This window comes from Dermacentor variabilis, unplaced genomic scaffold (genome assembly GCF_050947875.1).
Source record: "Dermacentor variabilis isolate Ectoservices unplaced genomic scaffold, ASM5094787v1 scaffold_19, whole genome shotgun sequence".
Taxonomy (NCBI): Eukaryota; Metazoa; Arthropoda; class Arachnida; order Ixodida; family Ixodidae; genus Dermacentor; species Dermacentor variabilis.
The window spans coordinates 529,025-550,489 of record NW_027460357.1 but is presented as its reverse complement, the minus strand read 5'-3'; the positions used below and the strand labels follow the sequence as shown (position 1 = coordinate 550,489).

The 21,465-nt window shown below is 48.2% G+C and overlaps 1 protein-coding gene across 3 annotated transcripts in view; it reads right to left on the bottom strand.

Moving 5' to 3' along the window:
• LanB2 (laminin subunit gamma-1) overlaps nucleotides 1-21,465 on the bottom strand; it is a 255,938-nt gene that overhangs the window by 9,465 nt on the left and 225,008 nt on the right. For all 3 annotated transcript variants that reach the window (XM_075678403.1, XM_075678402.1, XM_075678404.1), the window contains 11 exons: nucleotides 20,165-20,458; nucleotides 19,038-19,175; nucleotides 18,125-18,316; nucleotides 17,362-17,671; nucleotides 15,922-16,059; nucleotides 12,328-12,505; nucleotides 10,306-10,428; nucleotides 8,003-8,117; nucleotides 7,133-7,332; nucleotides 6,437-6,595; nucleotides 5,719-5,818 (listed from right to left, as the gene is read on the bottom strand). In XM_075678403.1, coding sequence (XP_075534518.1) covers nucleotides 5,719-5,818; nucleotides 6,437-6,595; nucleotides 7,133-7,332; nucleotides 8,003-8,117; nucleotides 10,306-10,428; nucleotides 12,328-12,505; nucleotides 15,922-16,059; nucleotides 17,362-17,671; nucleotides 18,125-18,316; nucleotides 19,038-19,175; nucleotides 20,165-20,458 — 1,947 coding nt within the window. The remainder of the gene's footprint in view (nucleotides 1-5,718; nucleotides 5,819-6,436; nucleotides 6,596-7,132; nucleotides 7,333-8,002; nucleotides 8,118-10,305; nucleotides 10,429-12,327; nucleotides 12,506-15,921; nucleotides 16,060-17,361; nucleotides 17,672-18,124; nucleotides 18,317-19,037; nucleotides 19,176-20,164; nucleotides 20,459-21,465) is intronic.

Genomic DNA, 21,465 nt, shown 5'->3' with positions numbered 1-21,465 from the left:
ACGTGCCAAAGCCCCACTACTCCTGGCCAACATCAACCACGGTCACCGTCGCCCATGCGCTACCAATCGCTTAGCCCATGCACATCTCCAAGATTGCCTAGGCGTCGTTCACCAAGCCCACACCAGGAAAACTGAAGCAAGCAACCTGTGGAGGTGAGGCCACTGATAACCAGAGTTACGAAGATCCTCTAAAGCGGTTCCAGTGCGATGACGAGATAATTCCAGTAAGCAGGTGCAGGAACGAAACGATTACATCAGATTTGCGGTTGATAATAGACGAATGCGAGCAGAGTGCCTTAGTCGACACCGGCGCTGATTATTCAGTAATAAGCTGCAAGATGGTGAAGCATCTGAAAAAAGTTGTGCCGCAGTGGACTGGACCGCTGATACGCACGGCAGGCAGTCATCTTATTATGCCCCTTGGCCGATGCACAGCAAGGCTTACGATAAAAAGCTTCATTTACGTTTCTGGCTTTATTGAACTGCCAGAATGTTCGCGGGAACTTATACAGGGAATGGATTTTCTACAAGCTAACGGCACCATAATTAACCTACGTAGGTCCAATGTGTCTTTCTCGACAAAACAAGCTATACCTGTGGAAGAATCGGAGAAGCGACATCTTGCTGCACTGTGCATCGTTGATGATGATGTAACTGTGCCGCCACACTGCAGTATAATGGTTATTGTGGAGAATGAAACATTTTACGACCGCGAAGGCATAGCGGATGGAAACATAGAGTTCCTTTTCAACAAAGGTATTTGCATGGCTCGGGGTCTTGTTCACTTAACCAATGGCCGTACAAATGTCGCACTTGCGAATTTCGGAAATGAATTCCAACACATCACACAAGGAACAGCTATTGCCTATTTCCATGAGTTCTGTGTCTGAATTACCGAATGACCGAATTATGCAGCCTAATGACAATGTCAACTGCTCTGCCAAGAACCTGCAGTGTCGACAGATCAATTACTGTCAATCCGAGGCTCCCGAAAGCCCAAAAGAAACAGATATAGGCCCTGATAAAGGATTTTTCTGACTGCTTTTCCACTTCTTTACTTCCTTGAAGGTACGGTGCACATCTGTTGGAAAGCACAGAATCATAACAGAGGACGCCACAAGACTGGTGTGCCAGCACCCATATCAAGTTTCACAAAAAGAAAGGGAGATCATCAAGAAGCAAGTAGAGGAGATGCTTTCAGATGATGTTATTCAGCCTTCCAGCAGTCTATGGGCGTCTCCCGTAGTGCTCGTTAAGAAAAAAGATAACATACTTCGATTCTGCGTCAACTACCGTAAATTGAACAGCGTAACTAAGCGGGATGTATACACCCTTCCGCATATCGACGATACATTAGATCAGCTCTGATGTGCAAAGTTGTTCTCCTCCCTGGATCTCAAGAGTGGATATTGGCAAATAGAGGTAGATGAGCGGGACCGTAAAAAGACTGCGCTGATAACCCCTGATGGCCTCTACAAATTTAAAGCGCTTCCATTTGGCCTCTGTTTCGCACCTGCAATGTTCCAGCCAATGATGGACACTGTGCTCGCAGGATGAAATGGCAGTCGTGCTTAGTGTATTTGGATGATGTGGTCGTATTTTCCACAACATTTTACCAACCTCTAGAGTGCCTACAACTAGTATTAGAAGCTATTCGCGCAGCAGACTTGACAATAATTAAGCCGGAAAAATGTCAATTCGGCTTCGATGAACTTCAGTTTCTCGGTCATCAGTGCTGAAGGCGTTCTGCCAGATCCCGAAAAGACAGCAGCTGTTGCGAGGTTCCCGACACCCACAGACAAAAAGTCAGTGCGACATTTTTTGGGTTTACGTGCATACTAAAGAAGATTTACGGAAAACTTTTCAGAGATTGCCGAACCCCTTGCAATACTAACAAGAGAAGATTAACCTTTCATCTGAAAAAGCGAACAAGATGCCTTTGACGGGTTAAGAAAACGCCTCTAATCTTCTCCAATTCTTGCCCATTTTGATGAGACAGTCGACACTGAAGTTTGTACCGATGCGGGTAACGTCGGCCTCGGTGCCATACTAGTGTAGTGGAGGAACGGCCAGGAGAAAGTAATAGCTTATGCCAGCCATACGCTCTCGAAAGCAGAGGCAAACTACTCAGCAACGGAGAAAGAGTGTCTTGCAGTCATTTGGGCAATATGTAAATTTCGACTCTATCTCTATGGTAGACCATTCAGAGCAGTCAGTGATCACCATTTGCTTTGCTGGCTGGCAAATCTCAAGGATCCATCTGCTCCATCTTGCTAGTATGATATTATAGTATGATATTACTGTTGTACCGATCTGGGAGGAAACACAGCAATGCCGACTGCTTGTCACGTGCACCACTCGAGACAACTGTGTCAAAAGAAGAGGATTTCCCATTCCTTGGCATAGTTGATGCGTCACAAATCGCTCAACAACAACGAGATTACCTGGAACTGCTTCCACTTATACAGTGCCTGGAGGGGCTCAACGTTCAACTCCCACGTATTTTCTCTAGAGGGCTATCCTCGTTCTGTCTGAGAGGAAGTGTCCTCTACAGGAGAAACTTTGAGAACAGCGAGACAAAGTTTTCACTTGTCGTACCACAGCTATGCGATAAGAAATTTTGCAGGCATGTCACGATTTACCAACATCTGGACACATGGGCGTGAGCCATACATGCGCCAGGATTCGTCTGAAATACTACTGGCCCAAGTTATTAGCATCAGTGCAGCACTATGTCAAGACTTGTCGCGAGTGTCAAAGGTGTAAGACTCCATCCGTAAAAACGGAAGGCCTCCTCCAGCCAAAAGAGCCACCAAAAGCCCCATTCCAACAAAGTTGATATGAACCTCTTTGGACCCTTCCCAACATCATCTTTAGGCAAAAAGTGGATAGTTGTGGCCACGGACTATCTGACCCGTTACGCACAAACTGATTCCTTGTACAGTGCAATGGCTGTCGAAGTTGCAAAATTCTTTGTCAACAATATCGTGCTCAGGCATGGTGTTCTCAGTTATTACCGATCATGGAACAGCCTTTATTATGGACCTAATGAAATGCTTGTTGCAAATGACAGGTACTGATCATAGGAGAACTACAGCGTACCACCCTCAGACAAAAAGTTTAACTGAGCGCCTCAACAGAACACTGGCTGACATGCTTTCGATGTATGTCTACGTTGAACAGTTGTGGGACGAAATTTTGCCGTACATCACCTTTGGATATAAGAAACAACAAGAAACAACATGAGTCGCCCTGTTTGAACTTGTATTCGGTCGAGTAGTAATCACAACTTTCGATGCTATGTTGCCGTTAGATGAAGAAAAAAATAACTCATCTGACCTAGATGATTTCTTGCAATGAGCCGAGGAAGCATGATAGATGGCAAGGTACCGAATACGCCGCCAACAGCGCATCGACTCCAGCCGGTACAACCAGCGCCGTAGTGAAGCTCGTTATCAGCCAGGTGACAAGGTGTGGGTATGGACCCCAGTGCGACGCCGTGGACTGTCTGAAAAACTTCTTACTTTTGCCCTTACGAAATACTTCGTCCTATGAGTGACATCAATTACGAAGTGAAATCTGTTGGACACGAGAGCCCAAGACAGCGCCACTCCACGGAAGTTGTGCATGTTGTCCGCATGAAACCCTACCACGAGAGGTCATGAACCAAAAAAAACGTAAGAGCCCACAGGAGCCCCCGCTTCCTCTCATGCATCGGGCCGATGCGGTAAGGAGGGGGATAATGCCGCGACAACTTGGTCACATTCAAGTTGCGCGCCCTTCGTATTGGACACTGTGCACGCCGTACCGTGGTGTTGTTCAGCAACAACAGGCAGCGATCTTCGTGGCACAGGTAGCCGGTTGGACCCGGCGCGCATGAGGTATCACACGAGAAGAAAGAAGAAGACGGTTCGAGACCAGTAATAGAATGCGACTGCCGCGGATTTCTTCATGACCGCAGTGACTTTTAGTTGCAGGCACAGATTCGCCCTTAATAAATATCATTGTTTTGTTAACCTGTGTTCCTCAACGTCGTTACAATATGCATCACATGCGCTTTATGCACTTTATGCATTGGCATTTATTGGAAGACCTAAGTGTTTTGGTTGCCGCATTTACTCGTTCCAGGAAATCGGCGGGTTCAGAAAAAAAAAGTTTCCTTCGAATGAAAGTGGTCTGGAAAAAGCAAACAGCAGCAAAATGAAAATGACTTTATTACCTCCTGCCACGCTAGTTGCTGGTAATTTTTATATCTGCATGACATGATTATCTTATTTCACATCTTCGCTCATCGTTTCATGCACTCGTGACATCTTCGCAGGCTCGCCCGTACCATCGGGCCTGGGGCCGTCAGACGACTCGGGGTGCACGAAGGTTGTTTGTGAAACCGGATCCCTGATCCAGACCAATCGCACAGAGCCTTAATCATATGTCGATATGAAACATAGATAAATCACATAGATGTGAAGCTGTGCTGCATTGCCCTATCAGCGCGCCCGTGCACGCATGCATGCGCACACAGGATGATGACGCAGCATACGGCGTGTGAGATAGTGCTTCTTGTTTGCGTCTTGTCAGATGTGTGCAGTGCCTTTCCATAAGTCTGGTTCAGTTATTTATCGAATTGTGGTTTTGGCACATAAAAACTCAGAATTCATTCATTCTGGTTCAGTTATTTCGGTACTAGACTTTAGAAAATCATAGCTGCAGCAATATGCGGGTGAACAGAAGGTAGAAGGCAGATGAGCGCTTGTGTGTCATTTTCATTGCCACCGCTGCTGAAGAGGTGAAGCAGCAGCAGCTTCTAGGTTTCACCAAGAAAACTTTTTAAATGGAAACCCACTGGTCAAATTCACAAAGCTTTTCACACTCAAGAACGGTTCTTGATTGGCCCGCGCCTCAGATCACGTCGGTTATTGCGATTTTATGGTCAGCACAGGAGCACTGGTCAAGTATGAACCACCCTTACATGTGTAGAGCTTCGCAAATGCGACATACGACTATGTGCGGTCAAAAGCTTCTTTGCGTAAGAATAATCCGAAATTGACACTCACCGTGGGGATGATCTTGTTCTCACGGCAATCGCTACTGTGAGTGGTCGTCGTTCTGGCAACCACCTCACGCCAACGATCGCCAGGGCGATGACCAATCCCAAACGGTTTTTACGCTACAGTTTTGTCAATACAGGCCCTGAGGCCCGGTTCCCAAACGTTTCGTTCGTAAGTGCTGTTTGCCATTGGCTGGCCTCTTTCGCGAATACGTCTCAAGTTTACTATTAGCTTGCATCTGTTCTTACAAACAGTTATAGCGTAAGGATGTTTCTGTGAACACGGGCCCTGAATGTTTGCTGCGGCAAGCGACAGATAAAGTGGCTCAGCTTTACACCAGTGTAAAGTAATTCTTGTTGTTAGCTTAAATAGGGTATAGGGGGAATAAAGGATGGGGCAGACGTATGACGATTGTGACTGTCCCTCTTGCATAGGGAGAAAGATACGAGGGCACGTGGAGAGAGGAGTGCGACATGCATGTCAAATCAAAAAATGGCTGGAGCTAGGACTGTTCACAGTGAACGACACGCGGCATCACCGACCTCGAACACAAGGGCACAGCCAGCTCTGAAAATATCGGTTTGCCAGAGCACCTTGTGTGCCCCGGTAGTTGTGACATGCGCCTAGTGGTAAAAGACAATTGTACAAATCTGCAGCTCACAGCCCATACCTAAGGCCTTGAGGATTTCGTTGACTGTGGCAAGCGCAGCTCTGACTTTGTCCGAGGCCACCTTCGCACCTGTCCGGGCTTCGTTGGCTTTTTCCAGGGCCTGTGCAGTATAGGGCCCGATGAAATATTAACAAGTGCGGAACATTTTCTTCGAGGTAAACATTGAAAGTGTTAAAATAATATATGCCAAATGTCAGCATAATGTGAGCATTCTCAGTAACATTATATGTGGCAGCAAGTCTCAAAAAGAAACGCACAACGCAAAGGTAGACTGAATTAAGCTAGCGCAATTCACTGGTTCCCCCATTGATATGTAACTGTGTTTGTTCTCCGAACAGCTGGCACACACTTTAAAGACATGTGACCTATGTGACTTCAGTGCGCGTAGCACACTTATTCCGATGCGCAGTAACTTGCACTGGTCGGCTGCTCAAAGTTGGGCAATGCCGGACACCACAGGACAGTAATGCAAAGAAAGCATAAACACCAATATATAATGCAGTGCAGCGAGTGCATAGGCCTGGCTGATGCGTGGGGGAAGAAATACCAGGAGCACATTGTCTGTTTTTCACTGTTGTCTGTAAGCAACCTGCCTTACCCCCAGGTTACACATTGTGCACCACATTACACACCACAAACGGTGCATAGACAGTTCAACTATGCGACGAAAGTGACGAAGTGAATAGAGGGGGGTTGGGCTCTTGTGTAGAAGACTCACCTGCTTGGCGAGTGCCTCGTCCCCACGGGCCTGCTCCTCGAACTGGCGCATGCGTGCATCAGTGTCGTCAACCTTGCGCGCCAGCTCCTCGGCTTCGTCTCCCAACTGACGCGCCGTCGTCTTAGCATTGTCCGCTTCATCACGCACATTGATCGCATCCTGCAAAATGAATATGGTATACCAGTCACGTGTGAAAAAGTAACTCACTTATATCTGCGAAACGACCTCAGAAAAATTTCAATTGCGACTTTGTTGCCGATGTCTTTCGTTTCTGGAGGCCTGCCTCCTGAAAGAAACATTGCCAACTGTCCGGCAAAGAAGAGATAAAAAAAAGAGAGAGAGGATGGTGGCAGCAGTCGAAAGACGGACCGCCAATAGTATGGCAGTGGGAAGATGCGTGACAGAGTGCTGTTCATCAGTCTCCTTTGCAGGTAACGCAAGCCTTGAAAAACGATTCGTGAAGCTCATAGGTACCGCAGTGAAAAAAGAAAAGCAAGGTTCTAGGTAATGGCTAAGAAACGTCGTTATGCAATTCCTCCTGCCAACAAAACTTGTGCTACACATGTGCGGCAGCATCCATACGGACCGTTGATTCACATCGCACCTTGTCGTACCACGTGCGTCTCTGCATGCAGGCCTGCTGTATTCACTCACCAAAGCCGTAGCGAGGCTGGAAAGAATGGTGGTGGAATGTACCTTCGACGCTTGCTCGGCGATCCTCTGTGCCTCCTTTGCAATGTCGCTGGCCGCGTTTGCGTCGGCCTCGGCATCCTTGAGCGCGCCCCGGGCGTCCCGGGTCTTGTTCTCGGCCTCCTCGATGAGCGCCTGGATCTCCGGCACGCGTTGCAGCGCGGCCGACGCTTTGTCCTTGCTTGCCTTGACGTTTTCGTCGAACTCTGCGTGATTCGACACCGCCGTGGAAAAGTTTCAGTCGATGTCGAAACGCATTCGATCGACGGTCAACATCGCCACTATCCTTGGCCAATGGCGGCGCCTCAACAGCCGCGCTTACATGGACGCGACAGCAGCGCATCGAGTTTTTGTGCCTGCATCAGCGCATGAACCCTCGAGTGATGGCGTCCGAAATGGGCTTGTGCCTGACTTTAGCGAGCCTGTCTCGGGCACCTGGGTGGAGGAAAGCAAACGCCAGACGTCTTGCTTTCGCTTTCTCCCCCCTGGCGGCGATGCAATGAACTCATGAAAGGAGACTTCTCAGTCTCCCCCCGGCTGGCGCACTAAGGCCAAATGTCTATATAGCGCATCGTCCTCCTTAACGTGAGTGCAGTGCGCCAGAATTATGATGCGACGGGGAACTGTCGCTCTATGTAAACGCGGCTACTTAGATCTGACCGCATGGAGCGCATTTGGACGTGTCGGCTCAGCCTCAAAATGTGCGTTCTCGGGTAGCCAATCTCTGCATATAATTTTTTGACAGCCGCAATCCAAATGCCAAAACGCTGGCTGCGTTGGCCTGGCATGTGAAAAAAAAAATTATAATAATGAAGAAATAGCCACAACACTCAGTCTGCAGGTTATTTTAATACCGCCTCATTGCGGAGGACGTACCTCTGAGCACCTTGAGCGTGTTCTGGGCTTCCTCAAGAATCCTTTCACCCTCGGCGGCCGCCCCCTTCGCTTTAGCGAAAGCCGTGTCCACCTGAGCCAGCAGTCCGTCGGTGATCTAAAGGAATGAAGGTGCAGGAGGGAGGCAAACTGGCGGTCAATCTGGAACCTGTGCGAAGTAGCGCGATGCATGCTCCAACACTAACGTGCCAGCATCTTAACGTTGTCTGGCAAAAGAGAGGAGGCAGCGTCACTACCTCATGCTTCTTCTCTACATAGTCGCACTTCACTTGCACCTTGCTGCGCAGTAGTATTCAAATAACATCTGCCACCGAAAGTAACATTTACATTCCTTCGGTATGTGGGCTCAGCGCACAGCGATCTTTGGAAGCCCCCCGCAATGAAGGGCTGAAATACAGGTATTTCTTCAATATCAATGCCACAGTTTCTTTTTCGTTTGTAACCTTTGCGTTCTTGGTAGGCGCTCTACGTGCAGTCTTACCTATGCTCCACTATGGCGCTCTTTGCTATACAAGCAAAACAAAATATAAATAAATTATACTCATGCATCAAGTGCAGTGACCAGACTGGGTGCAAAACCATGCTCTCATGCGGTTCTCGAACTTGTATCACTTTGCAACTATGAAAAGAAAAACTTGGCACAAGGCAGCCAGTCTCACTTTATTCAGACGACCATTTATGGTATCAACGAGCGGTACGAGAACCAAAGAACACGGCAGCTTCGGCGGGCGTGTAGAGCCCCACGGCGAGTCACCACAATAAGGCCGAGCGTGTTGTGCGACCGATGACCGCTGCCCCTCAGCTGTCGATATCGTACATGCCAAGCGTACAGGTTGACTTTAAACAGTCGTGTCTAGTGATTCCCTTCTCTTTGTTCACTGACAGCACACAGGAGCAAACATCAGTACATTGCCTCTAAGTGGCCTGTCCGCGCGTGCACACTTTTCATGGTTCCGGAGAAAAAGCGTCTTAGTATGCGGCAAGAAATATAGGTAGCAGCATTGTGTAGTCCAGGACATACAGTCAGACTGCGTTTCAAACCACATATTTTATAAAACCCTAAAGAAAGTTAGCTTTTTATCTGACTGTGGTCACTTTTTGCAGACGCTGGAGTTACCGTGTCTCGACGTATAAGCAGGTCTCCTTCCCTCCAGCTACAGTGCCACTCTTGCTTCGCGAGCCGCTCCGTGCTTGTTTGTGCTCGACTGCTTTTGCGTTGCGTCATCACTCAGGTCGACTCGTTCGCACGTCGTCTTTTCGGTCACTTGTAAAACCGTAGTAGATTTAGTTTGAAAAGAATAAGTTTCAAGACTGGCGTGATTGAAGAAGAATCGCTGTTGTGACTGGCGTAAGAAGATACCACATGCACTTATTGAGTTCCAAACTGAGTTTTGGACTCCGGCCGCAGTGAATATGTGAATTGCGCGTTCCACGAGGAAGTCACGTTTGCACGAGCTATCGCACCATCACCGCTCTGCAGTTTGTTTTTTGTAACCCTGTTTACGCTAGCTTGTAAAAGCGCGCTACGAACAGCATCAAACCAAAGTAACAAGTACAACAAACAGGGAGCTACTTACAACAGACGTTTATTGAAAACTTAACACAATATATACCGAGATGTGACAGAAATTACGTAGGTCAGACGGGCCAATGCCTAGACGACCGGCTAAGAAAGCACGGTAATCTAGTTCGCAAGAGAGGCAAGCACAACAAGGCTTGCTGCTCGACTAGTTGGTTCATAGGAGCGCAAGAAAGGACACGAATAATTAAGACTGAACAACACAAGTGCTCTACGATTGACAATAGAAACCTGCCACGTTACTGTAGGAGCTGCGAGCGATCGCCGCCTTTTGATAACTGGAGAAACTTTATTTGATAACTGGAACAATAACAAGGACAAGTGCACGCGTGAAATAATCGAAACAGCCGAAATACATTCAGATGAAGATGACTTGCATCTTTATCGGGTAAAGAACTCTGGCACGTCGTACACGCTCCTCAGCCACATGCATGTTATCTTGGTTTTCCCTAGGCATACAGCGTTAATCTTTCATCGAACGTCAGTTGGAAGCGTAGTGCCATGTTTGTTGCACCTGTTCCTTTGCTTGTATCCTGTCCACACTTTTGCAAATTTAATATGAATTATGAACTCACCTTATGGGCCTCGAGAGCACGGCGCACCCCGCATTTACACATTTGAAAGCATTTCCCGTTATTTAAGTAACAACGTCTTGCACGTTGCAGTGAGTGCCTATTTGCCCATGCATCGGGAACAGTGCGCGTACCTGCTGTTGGCGGTGTGCCTGGGCGAGGAGATCCTCGGCCTCCTTGCGTTGTGGGCCCGCCCTTTCCAGGACGGCGGCGTGCTTGGTCAGCAGCTCGTCGGCTTCCTTTTGGATGCGACCGGCCTGCGACGGTCCCCGAGACGGTGAGGCTCGAGCCTGTACTTGGCAGTGTCGCTCTTAGGACTACCTCGAGCACATTCTACTCACGCTTGGTGGAACAAGTATACACCGTAGTCTCTCGTAAAAAAGAAGCAAAGTCAGTGCTCATAACTTGCGGTTTGTATTGCAGGCTCCAGTATACTGGCTCTTGGCCGCAATCGGTATCTACACGTGAACTTGCGTACACACACAAAAAAGAACAGTTAAACTGGAAGCATAGCGCGCAAAGGACGATCCACAAAGACTAGCCAGGACAAGGGCTAAGTGCGCAAAGGACGATCCACAAAGACTACACAGGACAAGGGCTAAGTGCGCAAAGGACGACCCACAAAGACTAGACAGGACAAGGGCTACTCTTCCAAAAAAAACACAAGAAAATTTAAAACATACTCTGTCACAGAAGTGTGCGGACTTATGACGACATATGGCGATTAGTCCTTTCTGCTTTCAAGCATTCTGGGCAGACGAGTGCAATAGTGACAAAAGCGCAGGGAATTCTTTACCCACTGATGACCGACTAAGTACATGTACGTGAGCAAGGCTGAGGTGCATATGCGAGTCAGAGGTGAGAAGTCTACTATCTTGTTTGGTTCTGCAATGCGACATAAAAGAGCACCTTCATATAGGCTCTGTCCTATGATTTCAATTTACTACAAGGTAAAGGTTTATTGCCACCACAGAAAAATTGCACTTTAACCGTCCTTCGAGCTTATCAATTTTTGTTGTTGTTATTAAAAAGGGCATTATGCACGACGAATATGAAATTTCTTTTTGTCTCAAGAGAAAAGGAATGCTTTCCTAATTGCACCATGTTCATTTCAGCATTCGACATCGCTGGCTCTTTCTAGCAATGTCGAATGCTGAAGTCAATGTGGTGCGATTAGGGAGGCATTCCTTTTCTCTTGAGACAAAAGGAAATTTCATATTCGTCGTGCATAATGCCCAATTTAATAACAACAACAAAAAAATCGATAAGCTCGAAGGACGGTTAAAGTGCAATTTTTCTGTGGCGGCAATAAACTTTTACCCAGTGGCACATGGACGCAAAGAAAAAAAATTTTACGTGACAAAGTGAGAAAGAAAGAAAAAGTTATTAATTGTTTAGATAGTGGAGTTTAACGTCCCGAAACTGCACAGTATGGGCCACGAGGGACGGCGTTGTGGAAGGCAGTGGGTTTAGCTTGGACCACCTGGGGTTATGTAAATTCATAAAATATTTTGGGGTTTCACGTGCCAGAACTACGATCTTGATTATGAACCATGCCACGGCGGCGGTCGAGCTCGCAACGTCGCACGTTGCACTGGACTATTACAGCGGGTCTCGGTTCCTCTAAAGTGCTCCGACATCTAAGTAGGCGACAAGCACTTTTTATTTCTTTATTTCTACCCCGTCTGAATGTGGCCTCCACAGCAGGGAATCGAATTCGTGACCCTGTGCTCAGCATGAGAACACCATAGGCTTTCTTGATTCAAAGCGTAGCACCATGCTCAATTCCAATGGAGGCCGGCACGACTTAAAATTGCACCTCTGAAACGACATAGACGGCTGAAAAATTAAAGTGGCACGGTGGCACTGAATGACGTCACGTAACACATGCCGTCCGCTCTCGCATTCTCTACCCAAGCTGGTCTCGTGGCAGCAGTGACTTCTCCTAAACCACAGAGCCGCGAGGGTCGCGTCACAAGCTGATCTACACACACACACACACACACAAAAAGTGCACTGCAGAAAACCACCAAGATAGCATGACACATATGTTAAAACACGCTGTCAAATTATATAGAACGAGCCCGATTCTGAGCCATTGCCAGATATGCGATGAGCCAAGCCACAGACACGACAATGCCAACACAAGCGCATACCTCGTCAATGATTTCCTGTGCCTTGCGGGAAAGCTCGTCAGTGTCGATTTCCGGCATCTGCACCGACGAGGCATCAGACAACACTCGCAGGGCATCGTCGTACGCCTTGCGCACTTCCTCCCTGGCCTCCTCGGCCATCTTCTTGGTGCGCAGCATCAGATCCATGATCTCGCGCATCCTGCATGAACACGGGAGCAGCAGGGGCCTCGCGGGTGCATAGCTTGCGCTGACAAACTAGCGCGAATTATTCCAGGCAGCGAAAGAATAGGGCTATTGGAAGAACCCACGATAAAGCGAACTGTTTTGTTCTATTGTGTGCAGAGTATAGTCGCGAAAAGTGGTCGTATCACAAGTTCATGAGAGGTGGAAACAAATAAAACAAACAAACTACATATATCCGCTGCTTCGACAAAGTAGACAAGGTGTCTGCAAATTTTCTTCCGAATAGCTCGCTGAAAGAATTTTACAAACGTGCATAACGTTGCAATGCTGTAGACCTGGTATTTTCTCCTATCACAATTTAAGGTGGTCGCATTTTCTGGAAAACGTTTGGCGGCTTCCACGACACAGATTCCATGACGAATGTGAATTTTGCCTTAGTCCATGATGCTTTTAAATTAAAGCATCCCTGTGTAATTTGAAAAAGCTACTATAGAGTGAATCTTTGAACTCGAGACTATGCACCAGGTCATAAGGGAATTCAGTTTTTTTTTTTGCTAATATCGTGTCTCGTTAACTCTTGCGGCCGACTGTACTTGTATTCACCAGCGACATTTCAAGTCACAACAGCGTAGCTTGTTGGGCTGGTTGGTAATAACAGATTGGTTCAACGACACGTTAAGACGTGACCACAAAGAAAGCCAAAACACGCGTTGACTTGCACCTTATGGGCTCCTTTGCAACTTGGCTGCTTCCCACTTGGAGCAATTAGTGGAATTCCGGGTTCACTTCCGTTTTCTGCTTAGAAAAATAGGCACCTCGTTTGAACGTGAGCGTTGTGTGTGCTTCACATTTTCTCATTGTGTCTTTATGGTGCTTGATTATGCATTTCAGCTTGCCAATATTATCGTCTTGACCTGAGTGGTATAATATCGCTCTGCGTGCAGTACTTTTTTGCAACATTGATGCTGTAAGCTTATGTAATGAATAGACCGTGTTATAGGCAATAGCCAAGTATCTACATCGTACTTGCAACAGACCTCAAACACTGCTCCATGCCTCATACACAATGAAAATCAGCAAGTTCAAATTCGAAGAAGAGGATTGATGCCCCCATTTTCGAATTCGCGCTCACCGATGTTCTAGCCATACAATGAGTACAGTCGAACCCGGCTATATCGAACTCGCAAAAAAACGCCTATCAGTTCGATATAGAGCATAATTCGATATAAGCCTGCTAAATAATTGGATGTCATAAAAGCACATACCATTTATAAAATCACTTTATTGATTAAACTAGCTTAGTTTCGCACGAAATAGTCCTGCATTTTCTTCTGCTTTAGCAATTTCGCTGCCTGCGACGCACGCACTTTTCCACATTAAGGAGTCGGAGCAGCTGAGGCCGCAACTTTTCGCATTTGCGCAGAAGCACCGGACTAGTGCGAGCACACCAATCACTTCGGAGGATGTGGGCCAAGGACCGTCGTTGCTTTCCTCATTGTGCCCACTTTCACTTGTGCTCAGTACGATGTTGGCAATGTAGTCTTCGTTTTCGGGCTCTCCCGTGGTCACGACACATCATTTGCGCTCACAAACTCATCCACCGTTGATTCGTCAACAGCTTCCGGAAATTCTGAAAGTTCGCTCCAAACTTCGGCAACACTGGCAACGGCTTCGTCGCATTCATCAGAATTTACGGTCATCACCGAGCACGCGGAAGTCGGCACGGCTGTAGCAATTTCAGATTAGCCACTCGTACACGGCCGTGCGTACGGGTCGGGCGCCACGGGCACCGGGTCGCGAGTTTGGACGCTTTAGCCCTAATCTCCCCCTTATTCTTCAAGATCGCGCCAAGAGTGCTCCTCGGAATCTTGTGCTCTGCGGGGACATCCGACTTCTCACCGCGTTCGACACGATTTATGATTGCGAGCTTCACGACGAAAGGCAAATTCTTCCGCTTCATCACGGCTACACTGCGGGAGAAGGCCTACAAGGCGCACGCAAAAACAGCGAGACAAGTCGCACTTTCGCCATCTTGCATGACGAGGGCACAAGAGCATCTGATTGGCTGTCTGAGCAAGCACTGTGGGCGGGCCAGGATCATTTTTTGCAGGGGGGGGGGGGGGGGTGCCGACGGCTCGTCCGAAGCAGCGCGGTCGGGCGCGGTCACGGTAGGGAGAGCGGTTGGATGGAGCCCCTCAGCCGGATTTTCTCCGCCACCGCGAGGGAAAGCCAACTTCCGGGGGCACTTTCCGCCGCTTGACGTTCGATATATCGGGTGTCGCTGCTATTTTTGTTCGATGTAAGCGTAATTTTTGCAATATATACTCATTGTAACTATATCGTGTCCAGAAATTGTTCGATATATAGAATAATTCGATGTAAACGGGTTCGATATAGTCGGGTTCGACTGTAATAAGTGGCAGCCTCGTGTAGCAGAACTTAAGCGTGTTCTGGGCGTGGCATCGCCCGACGTTGCAGCGTCTATTTCACACCACGGCATGACAAAGTTGTCATAGCCGATGTGTACACCATAGTGTACCAGCTTTGATAGGTAACTATGCGGATGCGGAGCATGTTTTGATCGGCATTACAGCTCGGCGATTGCGCATGGACGATGTGGCAACACCAGGGAATGCCACATCGTCCATGCGCAATCGCCGAGCTGTGGAAAAGCCCACTTTAATTCCTTCGTTGGACATCTAGCATGTCGCAATGATTCACGCATGCGTAACCAGGAACGTTCTACAACCACGGTAGTCGCGGTTGTTATTTAAAACCACAACATCAGAGCTGGCATCGCAGCTGCGCCATGTGTGCCTTATACCGATGCCGAACTGGTCACAACCTGCAATGAACAAGGGTATCTAAAGCATCGTGACGCTGGGTGTACAGCATATGCTGAGTGATGAACACTGGTGATAGCGAGGTAGTCGTGTGAAGTACAGCTCACTGTAGTAGAGGTGAAAGCACGCGTGGAAAGACGCCCTACTATAGTGCATAACATTCCATGGTGGACTATAGCACGTTAAACCCCGAATTTTTCTTTTCTGCTGCAAACTTTACGGCGTCAGAATAAGCATTGCGGCAGCAGAGCACAGAGTACTCAACATGCTGACATCATAATATATGGCGTTTTACGTGCCAAAACCACTTTCCGATTATGAGGCACGCCGTAGTGGGGGACTCCGGAAATTTTGACCACCTGGGATGCTGACATCATAAGTTGCGCAGCATGTGTTGTGGCATGCAGGCTTACACTTTCAGCCCGGGCCAAGTTAACACCAAGAGGCAAGTGAACACAACGAAGAGTGAAGACTCTGCGTCACCTGAACATCTTAACCATCTCTCTGAACTGGCAAACTGTTCGCTCTCCTTAGATCAGGCAAAACAAACACTATGAGGCACACGTGCGTTCTCATATCTCCCCTGTACCTGTTTTTGAGAAGGTATATCTCGCTCTCTGTCTTGTCTTGCGTGCTGAGCGCACCTTCGGCAATGGCACGTGCCTCCATGGAAGTGTTGAGCGCATCCGCAGCCAAGTTTGCAATCTCTTGGGCATCGCTTTCGTGTCTGCAAGTAGGACAAGCAAACGACCACGCACACTGTATAACGTGCGACAAGAGCCGATGTTGCCGCACAAAGCTCGAAGGATTAATTCCCAGGCTATTTCGAACTGGAATCGCTTGTGATTAGGATCACCAAGTACAGGGTGATGGGCTTAATTAAGTGACAAGTATACAAAAAGTGGGAGCCTCCATTTAATGCTAGCGTTCGTATAAATGGTGCATCTTTGTGAGGCCCCAATAAAGACGAGTCTTTTTTGCACTTCACAGAAACTGCAAATGCGTTTTGTCTTAGCTCATCACTGATGACTGTATACTACTAAGGTCACAGGACCACGGTCAGAGAGTTTCATCCACAATGCGATTTACATGAGGCACTAGCATACCTAACCATAGGCAAAAATGGCACTTAAATAAACAACTGGTACCGTTCTCGTTGCTGTGAGAACCGTAACAGTTCTCGGGCACCACATGACATTTGCACCCATTGCACTTTCGTGTAGGGCTTTCGTGTAGGGCTTTCGTTGGGCTTTCGCTGGGTAGTCAGTGTGGCTCGATTGTATTGTCACAGCCAACGCTGCTCTTCTTGATCTCACGTTCGAGATGCGGTAGCACACAAATCACCCGGATTTAAGCAAAGGAAGCACTTGAGCTATGCCAAGCGGAGGAGCAGTCACAAGGAGCACTGTAATTTAGTGAAGACTTAAGGTTAAATGCGTCGTATAAGCGTTTTCGTTCGAATTTATCACCACGGTAATCTTGGAGGACGGGTACCTGCGTTTCTTCTATATTTCGCTCTCTTTCGTCAATTCTGGTGCACGGTGAAAAGACAACTCGCAACATTAACCAATTCGCCCATATGAGAGAACACAGAAAACGCATTGCATCGCAGCAACATTGATGGGCGGGCTTTTTAGTTATTTGCATTCATTATCTGATGCACTTTCATTATTCTCAAGATGGGCAAAGATTGCCACTTGTTAATGGCCGAGCCTTGAGGACATTTTCCCATGCTCGCAGCCCCCTTTCTAATCAGCGCGCATGCAATGGCGAGGAGAAACGAAACATTTTCATGGTTGATCTAAGCAGTCCAGCCCATATATTTTGTTTAAGGTACACATGTAAGCTAGCTGGCTAGCTGGTACACATGAGCTAGCTGGTGGGCTAGCGGATGATGTTTAGCTTAATTGTGTTGCGCCGATGGAAAAAAAAAGTGCGCTGCTTCGAATGGAACATCCAGAATCGTCCTGTAGTGCAAAAAAGAACCAGTTTTCCGTATAGAAAAGCGCTCCCATCCCATGCCACCCACCGGTCAGCCAGCTGGCGAGCGTCGCGCGCAATTTGCGACATCATCTCCGACTGCTGGCCGTAGCGGTCGGAACGCTCGAGCGCCCGCCTGAGTGCGTTCTGGGCCTCGTCCTCGAGGTACTTCTGTGCCTGCATCAGCGTGGACTTGATGCGCTCGACGATTGCCTCAGCGCTGGTCATGTTGCGCTCTGCGCCCTCCACGATGTCCTCGGCCAGCGTGATCTCGAGGCCGATCTTGCCCGCAATGTCCTGCACCTTCTTGATGCGCCGCAGGAGCTCGTCCAGCCGCTCAGCCAGGCTCTCGCCGGTGCCTGACGTGTCAGAGGAAGGAGAGAGAGGCCAGAAAACGATCACTGCATTCTGCGAGTTTCGATGGGCCCCATATATGCCAGAATTATGGACAGAAATCAACTTGTGCAATATTTTACTGGCTTCGAAGCAAAGGTCATCTGTCATTGTTGTGTCCTAGTAGTGCGGCTGATTGACAGATGCTCTCGTCACTTTGGACAGTTGTCAATGGTTGCAATGCCGGCCTTCCGTGCAGTTGCAGAATCGGCAAAGTATAGCAATGCAAGGAGTCGGTGGCTACCATGTGCTTGAAAGGCGCTGACGGTTTAGGAGCATTAGCGATGTTTGACAGCATGATAACAGACCACATTCGATAAGCCTAAAACTACCCAAAAAGTTGACGACATGGAGCATAGCTGGCTAGTTGCTTTTGCAGAAGTGACACGCACTTGGCACTCCCCATTGCTTCGACTCACCTGATGCCTGCTTGGCGTCCTTCCACAGGCCGTTAACAATGGTCATCACTTGCTCGAGCTTCTCCTCGAAGTCAACGCTCTTGACGATCTGCGGGTTCTTCTCGATGTTGTCCAGCAGGCGTGCCAGCTCGGCCACTTTGTCGCGGTGCTCGTTCACGGTGTCTTGCACCAGGTTGTAGCACGTCGGACAGTCTGCGTGCGTGGTGCGAGAAACGCCGGGCCACACCTCAGTTTTAAGGAACCAAATTAATGGTCACTACGCATCGGCCATGCAGGAATGACAGGATAATAGGTAAAACTCTCTACAATTGGCTGCATAACCCTGAACTGTGGCACAGAGAGGCGTCTAAAGCATTTGGTGATGGAAATAGCTCCAAGAGGAAAGCGTGACATTTGCACCTTTGCTTTGAATGTCACTTGTCGAGAGTATCACATCATTCCAATTCTTGTTATTGAGATTAGAGTGTGCGACCTCTCTAATTAGTGTTTCTCCAGGGCAGAAATTCGGCTTAGTCATCTATAATGACCACCCAGCGTGTGCAACGAGTGACGAACATAGAGGAGACATATAGCATTGTGCGTGTCTCTTATTTCTTTCCAAGCCCTCGTTTTCCGCGCATTGATTAGGTGATTACTGAATTTCATGCACCACCTGACAGGCTACTTGGAATATGCAAACAAATGCCTATGTAGAGTAAAGGTTAGGTTGCGTATTAGGTTAGGTTGCGCATTTTCGCTCATTTTTTCCCGCGTACGTATTCCTTATCGCTTCACTAGGTTTTTAAGTGTTTGGCCGAGTGACGGCTCCGTAAAAGACTCCAGACAGTGACGTCACTAAGGGAAAGGCAAAGCAATGAACGGCACAGCAAAGGCGCGGTGAGATGCGAGAGAGCGCCGAAGCGTGCCAACCCACCAACGCATCCGGCCTCCTTGTTGTACTTGTTCTCCTTGCAGCGCTCGCAGCGGCGGCCTTCCACGTTCGGTCGACACTGACACTGGCCGTCGGGGGCGCACTGCAGCGACACCGAGCCCTGGCTGTCGCAGTCACACGCTGCCACGGTGACACGAGAGTGATTAGAGGGTTGCAAAAATGTGCAATCAAAACGAAAGAGGCTGCGCACAACCCGGCATACCTCTTCAGCGTAGGAAAGCAGACACGTACACTAAACAAGTGGGATCCTTAATAGGACGTGGAATGGTGCAGGTTGGCGTTGCTGAATGCCAAAAGTTTGCGGCATTTTTTTGTGGTTACACATGTCAAGGACATACGTTAGCAGACAGTAGCAAAAATGAAGTGCGTACCTATAATCTGAACTGAAATGACATTTTCCCACATAAAGTTTACGACAAAAAAAATTATGCTGGGGTGCTTCGAAAAATTTGCTAGCAGGTCAACTTGACTAGCCCTCTTAAGTTTTAACCTTCAGAGCTATCAATACACAGTGGTTCACAGGTCATTATCGTTCCTGGTACTTGGAAAGTGTCATTGCAGTTTGATTAGGGAGGTTTAGCGAATGTAAGCGCGTGAAAAAGCGGATTGTAGTGTGACTGCGATCATGTTCACAGATGCTTACGCTCGCTCGCTCTCACAACGGAGAAAAGACAGAAGACGGATTTTCCCTAAATAAAATGCTGTACTTTGGGATAGAGAGCAGAGCAAAACAATAAAGCTAGTGCAAGCTAAAGAATATGTGAGAGCAAAAAAAAGGCACGCTGGAAGTGTATAATTATTGACAAATTGCATTATCCCTTTTCGGATTGCACGGTTTGCTATCCCTTTATTGTTTTTTTTTCCGAGCTGACTGATGAGTTTAAAGTTGCAAGGGCCATGTATGGCCATTTTCCGAGCTATCAAAGAACAAGTCAATGCCTACCCTTATGCGATGTGCGTTTTTTTTTTCTTTTTGCACCTTTGAACTAGAAATGAGCGAGTGAATTGACTGCATTGTTATGCTTATCCGGCGCACCCGGTTCCTTACACGCAGCTTTTTTGTAGGCGTGGCGACAATGCCTCGAAGGAGACCCAAGCGGCATACTCACGCATGCAGCCGTCGGGCGAGAAGCCGTAGTGGTACGGCAGGCACTGGTCGCACTGCTTTCCGGTGACGCCGGGCCGGCAGTGGCAGTGCCCCGTGCGCTGGTCGCAGGTGCGGTTGTATGAGCCGACTAGGTTGCAGTTGCAGGCTTCGCAGCCGTCGCCGCTCTGGAGGTTCCAGTGGCCCTCGCGGCACTGGCCACACTGGCGGCCCGCCACGTTCACCTTGCAGGCACACTGGCCTGTGCGCGGGTCGCACTCGGAGCCCTCCGTCGAGCCGAGCCGGTGGCAGTCGCATGCTGCGCATTCCGGCTCGTCTCTCACTGCCCTTTCTGTGCCCCCATCCTCTCTCTCTGAACTGCGTTAACTTTTTTATTGCGTGCAATCTGTAGTACACAACGCTAGTGATGCGCCTCGAAAGAATGCGTGCGTGCATAAAAAAGTACGAACGAAATAAAGAAAGAAAAAATGCGCTTGCCAATGGTAGCCTTAAGGAACCCATGGAGCGAAGCCAGGATTCAGCGATTTACTTCATTCTGTAGGCGACAGCCAGTTTGTTGGAAGCATATACGCACCTGCGTAATCTAAAGAGCTACTATAATGGTACGAGCATGCGTCGTTCTAAGTAAATTAATATCTCATAAAAAGTAAGATGCAACAGCCGTGACCAAAATCTTAATGCTCTCGATGCTGAGACTGGCTCGCAACTCTTCTTATACTAGCCACTAGCTGAAAGCAAGAAACCCAAAGATGCTTATCCTAAGTGGAACGGGTCAGCCCGATCAGAACATACACGCACATACGGTCACTGGATGAGAATATATTTCCCAAACGCAGCGTAAATAAGAACACTGGTGCTACATCCCAGTTTGGGCTAAACCGCTGGCTCCTCCGCACGCTCAAATTTTACACAGAAGTATCATTTCGCGGTGGATTAATACTGTGTTTGGGCACATTACTTGCCCATTCCGCGTAGCCTGGATCAGAGGCATGCGCGTTGCCTGTGGCAATACCAGACAGACAGTGTACAGCATTTTATGGGTGTTTAATCGGTGGCGCTGTCTGCCACAGCCGAAAGAAGGTGCGCGCCGGTTCTTTTTCCTCCCACAGCCTCCTCCGTGGAAACGACCAGATGTGGTGCGACCGTTGACGCTAATTCTAAACTTTACCATCGGCAACGCGTACTTTGGATATTTTCTATGCAGAATGGACAAATTCTTCTCACAAACGTGTTACTAAAATGAATCCACTGCGAAATGAAACTATACTGCAGGAAATTTTTAGCGAGAGCATGCAATCGGTTTAG